Genomic DNA, 10,882 nt, shown 5'->3' with positions numbered 1-10,882 from the left:
AATCGAATTCCCCACTACAGCAATTTTATGATTTTACTATACTATGGACGTCGATCTAGAGACGCATAATTTCATATCAAAATTGCAATGAAATTACTGTAGTGTGGCCCGGGACTTACATACCGAATCATATGGTTTTTTGTTTTGATTTTTCAGGGCGAATTCATAGTTTTTTGACGTTTTAGATTCGATCAGCTGGGCTGAGGCATCTACCTTTCTAATTGTACCATGATTTTGACATTTCAAATCTGTGTTTTTGTTTGAATTGGGCCATGTATATAAACAAACGAGTCATACTTCTTCTTCGCTGTGTACTTAATTCTTATCCTGTATATGTATTTGATAATTCAAGGTTTATATAAAATTCGCTGATGCCTACTGAAAACGTCGTTATTTACGGAATATAAACGACCACCACTTCAGTATATGTACATTTGGAGTACATAATAGTCGTGTTCCTTAACGTGCCTGAGGTTACCAGTTTTGGAGCAAGTTGAATGTAGTGGCTGGATTTAAAACTTTGGCTTAATTTTTACCACAGGTAGGTCTCGTTGCCCTGATCACAAAAATATATATATCGTCTAGATGTAGTCCATACTTTCCGAGATATAGGCCTTTAAAGTTCCGAAAATATGTAGCCGAAGGCCGGCTAATTAGAGAAAAATTAATAATATAAAATAAAGTTTTGTTTCCATTCCCTAGATTTGCACTTGTCCATAGATGAAAGTCTTAAGTCCCCGGCCGAAGGCCGGATATTTAGAAAAAAATTTAATTTAAAAGAAAATTTTGTGCCCGTTCCCGAGACTTGTACCTGTCCATAGCAGAAAGTCTTAAATCCCCGGCCGAAGGCCGGCAAATTAAAAACATTTATAATTTAAACTAAATTTTTGTTCCCGTTCCCTAGATTTGCCCCTGTCCATAGGAGAAAGTCTTAAATTCCTGGAGGAGGACGGCTATTGCAAAAGAAAATTATAATTTAAAAGAAAATTTGGAATTTTTAATGGCCTATATCTCGGGAAGTATGGACTACATCTAGACGATATATATATTATTGTGATCAGGGCAACGAGACCTACCTGTGGTAAAAAAATCGGGTGTGCGCTCGTATTCCCGTCTTATTCCAAAACTTTTTCCACAGAAAGTTTTCAAAAATTAAATTTTTGTCGAAAATAGCAGGCCTTCGGCCGGGATGTAAGACTTTCTCCTATGGACAGATGCTAAACAGGACTAACGCGATCATAACTTTTTTTCAAAATTGTTTTTTTTTTGTCAAAGAAATATAGGGGTTTTCTGAAGATTCGAAGCCTATATCCCGGGAAATACAAACTTCCCAAACATGCGTAATCAGCATTCCAAGATCTACTTATAGACAAATTTTCAAAATTTGCTGAGTCCAGCCACTACATCCATCTTATGCCCCAGTTTTTACCACTGTTTACCCTCAGTCTTCTCTTACTTTTAAAAGCATACAATTTATATGAGAGCAGTTCACCACTTTTACCATTTTTTGCCGCTGTTACCATTTTTAAAAGTAAAGGAAAAGACCAAAAAATTGGCAATTAAATGTACTGTCACCTAATAGTATATACGCGTATTATTATTACAACAATGATAATAATAACATGTTTATTGGGTGATAATTTTGTTGAGCTGACCCAGCATCCACTTCTCAAAGCTTTGGCCGATAATGCTATTCACGCCTCAATCGGTGCGCTGTCTGGCATTGCATTTACAGTACAATTCTACGAAAAAACTACACATTTCTTTGGTTGGATCCTGATTTTTACTTGTTTTGCATGTTCTTCCCTTATTGATATAGATCACTTCATTGTAGCCAGAAGTTGGAATTTGGAGGTAAGAGGATATGTATTTGGTGGAGCGAATGTTTTCCACAGTTAGGTTTTATCACCCTGATCACACATATACATACATACCGACAGTACGAAATTTTGTTTTAATCGTAGTTTCTTTAATAGCTGGCCTTTCTCCTGTAGACAGGTGCAAATCTCGGGAACGGTCATTATACAAGGGCATTTTCGGAACTTCAGTGATCAGGTTGACAAGACCTATCTGCGGAAAAAATATACAGGGCAATCATGAATAAAAATTCCGTGCGGAATTTGTTCTCTTTCCTCGATTAGTCGAGAGTATTCCACAAATAAGTGATTGCAATAGTTTTCAACGTTTCAAAATATTGATTTTAAACAATTTCAATTTTCAAATTATTTTTCGTGCAAAAAATTCCGAGGAAAATATTTATGATTGCTGGTAGTAGCCTTATGCGTTAACTTAAAACTATTTTTTATTATCACTTGCTCTGTTCCAGAAGCTACTATTTTTTAATACGATAACATTTTTTCCTTTATGTTATCGGAAAAAAATAGTAAAAAATAGTAGATTCTTGCAGTACTGGAACAGACCAAATATGTTTGATTCCTTTTGAAGAGAAAGCAAAAATGTTATCGTGCTAAGATTATTTATTAATTTCAGGATGCTACAAATCTTTCTCGGCGCCCTTTTCTGCATTGCTCAACCATTGTTGTTCTGCTTTTGGTAACTTATCTTTGCACATCTTGCCTTAATTATTTCAAATCGAGTCTATTGTTGGGAGTTTTACTGTGTGCTTTCATAACACATCATACTCGAGATGCTATACGTCGTGGATACTGGTTTTATCCATGGGGACATACCGATAAATTACCGAATCTAGTCTATATTATTATAACAATATTGACGCCTTACGTTGTGAGCAATTTGCATAACATTTGTCGTAGTATCGTTATACAACAATTCCTTAGCCAGTATATAAAACTTAATGAAGGATATCATGAAAAAGACCCTAAAGGTTATCGTTATATGCAGGTATAATTGAATGAAGAATACTCCTTATAATGATAATATTGTAACTAAAAATGTGATCTGAAAATTTACATAGTAAAAATAGCTAATGTATATCAATAATACCTTTAAAAGGACGTAATAGCTTTATTATAGTAGATCTAGTAGATTGTCCTACTAATTATAAATTTAAAAGATGTCGCCTCCATTTCAAATGTCTTATACACATATTTAATATGTGATATTACAAGCAAGCACTGCTTCAAGAAGCCAGAATTATAGGCATTTAAGAATTTAGCTATAGAATTATTTTATTATAACAATATAAGATTAACTTCCATAACGTCATATGCTTTCTAAAAGTCTTAAGCACCCTATTCCATATCCCAGTGATAGAGAAATAATGCGAAGTACTGCGCCCCAAAACGTCACTGTTGCGCGTTTGAACCGCAGAATACATACAAAATAAGCATCAGTAGTGGAATTCGGCCATTCATTTTTCGAGTAACCGACAAAAATGCTTATAATTTCGGTAATAAAAGAAATTTTTCGGTAAATGAGCAATCAAAATAAAGCTGTCGCTATGTCCTACCAATAGCAACAGTGTTTTCAGCTTTATTTATACTTTTAATTCATAATTTTGCATTTTAATGTTACCATTTATTGTCAGTAACTCAAAAAATGAGTTACAGAATTCAACTACAGGTAAAAAAAAACTGATGCATTAGATTTTGTAACGGTGTGCATTTTTAAATAATTTTACATTGCACGAGCAATAACTGAGCCAACGTAGTTTTATGACGTTTCGGAAACCATACTAAATTTTAATTTAACTATTTATTGAAAGCGTTTATAACTATACGAAAATCACTTCATTTTTTTGACAAGTGCTGATTATCTTGGGAATGCACCGCCGTGCAGAAGGGCATTTATAAAGTCAGTCGTTATACGGAAGATAAGGGATGTGTTTCAAGAAATCGTTTTATTTCAATATGATAAATACAACAGGAATTATTCGACTTCACACAGAGCGAATTTTTGTGCTCACGCTTCAAGATTGCATAGATTATTATTAATATTTTAAGATATATGCAAAATAAAATTTAAATACATACACATAATTTTAAAATTTAAGTCTTTTTATTAAAATATGTTTCTTAAAAATAGTTATTTGCACTTTAATTTTGTTCACCAATAACACCAAAAAAATATTACTGACTTAAGACAATCTAAAATTTTGTATTTTACAATTGAACTGAATGCTATTCAAAAATAGACCTTAAAAAAATCTTATAACGCATTGCAAAATGAATTGCATAGAAATATGTTAATTTAAGGGTCAATTATCGATAGCAACCCACCTTTAGTTGCGTTGCCGACAACTACAGTTGAATTACTACCCATAATCGACCCCTAAAGCAATTATGAGCAAATACATAGCCTAATGAATTTGTACCAGTTACATACGTTTCCCTTTTAAGACAGATAATTGAAAAACTCAAAGTCATAATTTAGTTAAACAGATTCCTCTCTGTTTCGACTTCATCATAGACACCCTCTATATTCTTCAATTCAGCTAAATTTGGATATTTAACGATGACTTCATCTTCATTTCTAAATTCATTTCGATTGAATTTGTTTTCTTCGCCATCGCGCAAGCGTTGGTAAATTAAAATATGTTTTCCGGTCCTCGAATTAATGTACTGCAAAAGAGAATCTGTATTTAACTGTTTTTCTTTCACAAGGACGGACCAATGATTTAGGAGGATTTGGGGGTCAACATTGTTTACCTCCGCGTTCGGAACCCTTTCCAAAAGTTTGTAGTCAACAAGAAATTCGTTTATTGTTTCTGCTAATGGTTCGTACAATACTACGTGAGAAGGTTTTGCAGACCGTGGATATGATGGAATATGCGAACGTAGCCAATGTACTGGGGACTCGAAGAAGAGTTCTGCTTCATCCTTGTAGTTGGAAGTCCGTTTCAAATTTGGTTCGCAAGTCAAAAATCTCATTGTGACGTTTTGATGAATATGGCTGTAACGATGTAAATAATACAATACCAGTAGTATAGTATACCAGTTGCATCATTATTATGAAATCGGACTTACCTATAGTAGGGTGTTGAGTGGCAGGGCATTAAGAAAAGTATACTTGTGGGACGGTTTTGTTCGATTTTATATTCAGAAGCAATGTTATCAAGCTTCGACATAACATCAATACGTCCTCTTTGATGAATTGTGCTTAAGTACCAGGCTGGGACGGCATTTCCAACAATAATTAGTATGGCAACAGCCCACAAAGATAACCTTAAATTGAATATATAAATAAATATGTTATTTTAAAAGTAAGGTTGTGTAAAAAATCATACCTTGAAGCCTTGTAACTCCACCTAGTTAAGGTATCTGAGGCGACATAGAGACACAATGGCAACAAAATACATACAAATCGGAACTCCTTATGTTCTACAGTGCTTAACACAATGAGGGATAGCAAAACCGTCAACAGCAAATATTTTCTTGTTGGGTAAGCATTGCTATTCCGAATAGTTTCAATGACACCAAACAGGAATGGTAGAAAAGTAATGCCCAATACAGTAGGCAAACCAACTGTAAAATACCAGTGCCTAGAAAAAATATTTTAATTAGATTTATTGATTAATCCCCAGTATTCATGAAATGCTTCAACATAACAATTTGAAAACAAACCCGTTCGTCATTCAAAACATGAACTTGGTCCAAACAAAAATTGTATGGTGCACATATATTTTAAAATTCCAATTTAATTAAATAGGATATGTTCTCGTTTTTGCTCTTGGTATCTTCCAGTACTGCAAGAATCTACTAATTTTTACTATTTTTTCGATAACAAAGAGGAAAAAAAAATGTTATCATAGTAAACAGTAGCTGCTTGCAGGATCTGGAAGAGGTCATTTTTCTTTGTTTGCATTTTTGCTAACTTTTTACAACTTACCAAGGGTGGGAGCCATAGAAACTACCAATATTTTGAATAACATTGTACTTGAGGAATTCGTAGGGAGTAATCAGAAGTCGACCGTGCATGTAGGAATCGATACCTACGGATAAAGTTGCAACAAGTAATCTGAAATACAAACAGTAACGAATGTAGTAACTCGCATATAGTTGGCATTGTATATGGATGACACTACTTACCCAATAATTATGAATTTCTTAAATACTAATTCGGTCCACCTCAGCTTGGACTTATGAAGGTGATAAATAACCAGCGGCAACCAAATGATTCCAGCAGTTGGTCTAAGGAAACAGCACAAAGCGGCAGGCCACAAATAAGCTATTCCTTCGCCATGCCAAGGAAAATAACTTAAAGCAATAGTTGTCAATGATGTCTCCAATGTGTTACTTAAGGTTCTAGAGCCCGTATAAAACCAAAACCATGATACAGCGATCAGGAACAACCCCCACTTCTTCTTACCCGTCCATATATAGAACCGGTAATCGGAATAAGCTGATAATGTAGCTTGTAATAGACGAGGTAGGACTACCAGCCATTTTACTGTATCCAGACTCAATAGGGCCAATACTTTATAAATGCCGGCTATTAAAACTGGATATAAATAGCTGCGTAAGCCTTGCACCCATTCCCATGTTAAGTAACCATATCTATAAATAGCATTTATTAGTACGTATTATAGAGAAATTGGAAGGATTCAACTTTAAACTTACCCGAATGTGATTTTGTGTGCAACCTCTAAACTTTGCCAATATTCATCTGGAACATAAAAAGTTTTTACAACAAAAACAGAGGCCGTGCGTACTGCTAAGCAAAATAGAAACACGAGAATCAAATTCATCTTTTTAGTGATGAAAAAGTGAAATACAAAACATTTATTTGAGGGTACAGCTGATGTTTTTTATTTCACGCTCCACTTATGAATTTTCCTCCCGATAAGAAAAATATTCATGTAAATGCCACGCAAATGAGAACAATAGAAAAACAAGAACATACACGCTCTTTCTTTACGCACTAATTTAAAATATAAAGGCTAAGTCTAAAAATAAATAATATAAGTAAAAATAATATCTGGTTTTAGTGTTGTTGTTTTTAAATATTTATGTATATGACGTCACCAAGTGACGCGACTGTATAAAACAGATGTGGCAACGTCGTAGTTTTTATGGATGTATAAAATGGTAGTTGGTACCATGGCATATTTATATTACAAAAACCAAGGCACATTTATAGAAGGTAGAAGTGACAATCAGCTGTATTTTTTAACTGTGTTTGTGAAATCAGTTGTCAAATTCAAATACTGACGTAAAGACTTTTCAAATTTATGTCGATTTAATTAAACTTCTTTGTTAAACAAATATTTTTGGTTTTAATTTTAATTTGCATAAAAATAAAAATGCGAAAGTGTATCGTTTGCAAAAACGAGAAGTTCACGGAAACTGATCTTTTTTACTGTCCCGAAGGACGAAAAGAGGAGACGTAACTACTGCTTATTGATGCTGCATAAATATGTTCAAGAGCGGTTTTCTATGAGTTACATTCTAATTGATCGTCTAAACCAAGACATCATAGAACATTTCTTTCGGCGCTATCCGTAGCAAGGATGGTTTAAACGTCCACCCAACACCAAAGGAATTCAGGTATAGGCTAAGGAAATACATCCTAGGTATTTATAATAAAAGTGTTACATAGTAGTATTTAAAAGCATTAATATTCCTTTAGCTCGTGGCACCGAAATCTTACGAGGATCTGGATCTGTACAATCTGACACTACAAAATGGTGTAATCCTACAAATACATAAGTTTAATAGTAGAAATGCTAATACATCAACAATCCAGAATGATTTTGAATTTGAAGAAAATACTCCATTGTATGTGCAAGAGAACAACGCTGATGAATGGGAAGTGGAATTTCTTGAAGACATCCAAAATATGGTATTTGAAGAATAAGGTACATTGCAAGAACATGCTCTACAGTACTTTTAATCAAAAAGTTAAGTCTTCGCGAATATGAAACCTTATAGCACGGTTACACTACAGCTTTTTGCCGGGTTAGCCCACTTCATGAGGATTTATTGCTTAATCTGGTCAAATCTGACTAGATTTGCCATACAAAAATTAAATCCTGTCACGGCTGGGTTTATTTTAAATCCGGCACAAATCCGGCACAAATCCACCAAAAATACAGTGTTGTATTCGGTATTTGTGCAAAAAAATCCAACTCTACTCAAAAAGTACCAAAAGTTGCAACTGTTTTTGCAACAGAGTTTGTCGTGTTTTACACATTTGCGATTGGTCGCATGAGATGTTATGGAGTTAATAAATCTAAAGTTATTAGAAAATCATAAAACTATTTATTTTTTACATTATACAATTTTTTACAAAAAGTACGCTTGATACCAAGTTACAAAAAATGTATCCCTGCGTGTAAAATAATCGAATATGACCAAAGAGGGGCGATATCTCATACGAGAAATCGTAAAAGTGTAAAACACGACTTTATTAGTTATTTTGTATGTATACGTAAACAAACATCAGCTGACAGTTTATATCCTCGAAAAGCTAATGGGTACTTTACACGATATGTATTTTACATATGGGTTGTCACTTTGCGTATACATTTTGTATATCGATTTCTGCCATACAATTTTGGCCTAGTAGAAACTAGCAGCAAGCATGATCATGGTATGATTGCTGATACGTTGATTTTGACATTTATGCTGGAGTTTTTGCAATTTCCGTCATTTTTCCGTTCCCGGAATTTTTAATAAATTTTTGACAATTCGCTTTTTTCTAACATTACCATTAAAAAAGTACGGGAACACAATGAAAAATAGCATTTAAGAAAAGTAATTTAATATTTTATTCACATTGTTTACAAATTTTGATACTAAAATTTTTTGTTGCAGCAATTGACCATCTACCTTGTTTATTGTGATACGTGAAAAGTGTTGCAACTTTAGGTACTTTTTTAGGCAAACACAGGGTTGTATATCATGTGTACTGTGATTTCGATGTTGATTTCGCTGAAATCACGAAATGAGATGATTTCATTTTTGTATGGGAAATCATGATAAATTTTGCATGATTCCGCGCGAAATCACGAAACGCCTTCGAAATCACGAAACGATGCCGAATGTAAACCAGACATTATGCCGGATTTAAAATAAACCCAGTCGTGAGAGGATTTAATTTTTGTATGGCAAATCTGGTCAGATTTGACCAGATTAAGCAATAAATCCTCATAAAGTGGGTTAACCCGGCAAAAAACTGTAGTGTAACCGCACTATAAATGTAAACTTGACAATACACTCCGTTTCTTTCCTTTGGACATCTGAAATATTATTATTATTTCTTTTTTTGCTGAAAAAAACTAAAAGCATTTCAAATTGCTTACCTTTGTTGACATATTTGACATATTATCCATTTTTATATTTCAAAAAAACGTAAACAAATTGACACCAGCTGATTGATTTTCTACAGTATTGCCATATGGTATTCAGGTATTTCAACCTAAATTCAGTTTAAATTTCCTTTGATTTTGTGCATTAAGAATGTGGATAATTCACGAATTAATTTGAATTAAGGCAGTTAATGCAAATTAACGCTGCCATCTGTCTAGGGTATTATGCTTCCTGACAAATGACCCAACAACTCTAAAACCCCACGGCGACCAATTAATTTCTTTTACAATCAAATCATGTTCCAATATTGACTTTATCTCATGGTACAATAATACAGGTAGCATTATCATGCCAGCTGATGGTAACATAATGTGTCAATTGCATTCAATTGATGTCAAATTTTGACATCTTATGTTACCAACAATTACCGATGCGGCTACCTGTGTATTTGTACCATGCTTTATCTGTTTACTCCTTTGGGTACCACCCAGACACATTTTTGCGCAATGTGCAGTTCAAGGACTTGCCTCAGATCATATTAAAATGGTTACAGTAAGTAATCCTTATATACAACAATATAATTTTTATCGCGCTAAGTCCATGGATCTGTCTCTTCTGAAGCAACATCCACTTGTTTATAATAGCTGTGTTCCAGAACTAAAAAGTTTTTACAATTTGTAAGACTTTTACACATTTTACTCGGAAAAGCGTTCCCGTACACAAAAAAGTTGTAAAATGTTCACTTCTCTTTAAACAAAAATGGCGCTGAATGACGCTTGCTTTAAAAACTTTTTACACGACAAATTTGGGCGAGTAAAAAAATAGTAACATGGTTGCCGGCGTCTGATTGGCTGATACGCCGACTTTGGCATTTGTTCCAGTCTTTTTGACGTATTTTCCATTTTTCAGTTCCCGAACTATTTCAAAAAACTTGTGTGTGAGAACAAATTTTTTGCAGTTCTCTCTTTTACGAGTTTTACCATTAAAAAGTACGGGAACGAAGCTAATATATCTTCGATTTAAAAGAGTTTAAGGCCTGCGTACATAAGCTGCCTTGCCTGCTTACCTTGCTTACTTCTGATAAAAGAATAAAAAAGAAAAGGGCAATCCAGTTCGAAATTTCCTCGGCCTTCTTTATTCTTTTATTTTTATTATGTCAAAAATGAAGCAGGAAAGCAAGGCAATCAGGCAGAGCAGCTTATGTACGCAGGCCTTAACAGCCTCAAGGAGATATGTAGGTTATCAAATGCTAGCGAGTTTCGAGGATCATCACATGAATCTTGAAATTACATCTATTGTAGACACATCAGCGTAAAGTAGACGAAATTGTTTTCATTTCAGCCATGTAACTCTTCTATAAAAGAAGGTGTCATATTGTATTAAAGGAGACTTTGTGAAAATTCGTTAGAAACATGTGTCTGTAAATGAGTTTGTGGGCAGAGTCCTTTGGAAAGATTAGCGGTTAAAGACAAAAAGTATATAAATACATTATATAGCATACATACGTATATTTCGACGTTTTTGCAGTCATTTTTAATTTACTTTTTTGTTATTTTCTCCATTATTTGAAAGAATAAGCTTTATTTTTGTTTCTTATTTACTTTTATTTTCATGTCAAAGAAATCCAAATAAGTTTGACAATCGATTTGCTA

General features: G+C 33.8%; 2 protein-coding genes across 9 annotated transcripts; one reads left to right on the top strand and one right to left on the bottom strand.

The window, feature by feature from the left end:
- The first annotated feature begins 222 nt into the window (after nt 1-222).
- LOC141403847 (transmembrane protein 267) lies at nt 223-3,967 on the top strand. 7 transcript variants are annotated; one of them, XM_073986877.1, is made up of 3 exons: nt 223-352; nt 1,466-1,854; nt 2,491-3,967. In XM_073986877.1, the coding sequence occupies exons 2-3, from the start codon at nt 1,564-1,566 to the stop codon at nt 2,866-2,868; spliced, it is 669 nt and encodes a 222-aa protein (XP_073842978.1). In that variant the 5' UTR covers nt 223-352; nt 1,466-1,563; the 3' UTR covers nt 2,869-3,967. The 7 variants fall into 7 exon arrangements, with proteins under 7 accessions (XP_073842978.1, XP_073842980.1, XP_073842979.1 ...); XM_073986879.1 differs by having other exon boundaries at nt 247-386; XM_073986878.1 differs by having other exon boundaries at nt 250-428.
- On the bottom strand, nt 3,960-6,997 carry PIG-B (phosphatidylinositol glycan anchor biosynthesis class B). 2 transcript variants are annotated; one of them, XM_073986873.1, is made up of 7 exons: nt 6,540-6,997; nt 6,009-6,476; nt 5,809-5,937; nt 5,207-5,461; nt 4,947-5,144; nt 4,629-4,872; nt 3,960-4,541 (listed from the first exon to the last, which is right to left on the bottom strand). In XM_073986873.1, the coding sequence occupies exons 1-7, from the start codon at nt 6,665-6,667 to the stop codon at nt 4,350-4,352; spliced, it is 1,614 nt and encodes a 537-aa protein (XP_073842974.1). In that variant the 5' UTR covers nt 6,668-6,997; the 3' UTR covers nt 3,960-4,349. The 2 variants fall into 2 exon arrangements, with proteins under 2 accessions (XP_073842974.1, XP_073842973.1); XM_073986872.1 differs by having other exon boundaries at nt 3,960-4,872.
- Nucleotides 6,998-10,882: the final 3,885 nt, after the last annotated feature.

The sequence above is a fragment of the Musca autumnalis genome, unplaced genomic scaffold (genome assembly GCF_047663935.1).
Source record: "Musca autumnalis isolate F117 unplaced genomic scaffold, ASM4766393v1 scaffold_4, whole genome shotgun sequence".
NCBI classification, from domain to species: Eukaryota; Metazoa; Arthropoda; class Insecta; order Diptera; family Muscidae; genus Musca; species Musca autumnalis.
The sequence above is the reverse complement of the archived record's forward strand: the minus strand, read 5'-3'. Positions and strand labels throughout refer to the sequence as shown.

What these genes read in the sequence shown, in the direction of transcription:
- LOC141403847 (XM_073986877.1), top strand. Translation starts at nt 1,564, where the DNA reads ATGTACTGTCACCTAATAGTATATACGCGTATTATTATTACAACAATG. An exon ending in CCAGAAGTTGGAATTTGGAG is followed by an intron (nt 1,855 to 2,490) that starts GTAAGAGGATAT and finishes TATTAATTTCAG; the next exon opens with GATGCTACAAATCTTTCTCG.
- PIG-B (XM_073986872.1), bottom strand. Translation starts at nt 6,667, where the DNA reads ATGAATTTGATTCTCGTGTTTCTATTTTGCTTAGCAGTACGCACGGCC. An exon ending in GCACACAAAATCACATTCGG is followed by an intron (nt 6,477 to 6,539) that starts GTAAGTTTAAAG and finishes TGCTATTTATAG; the next exon opens with ATATGGTTACTTAACATGGG. An exon ending in AAGAAATTCATAATTATTGG is followed by an intron (nt 5,938 to 6,008) that starts GTAAGTAGTGTC and finishes TTTGTATTTCAG; the next exon opens with ATTACTTGTTGCAACTTTAT.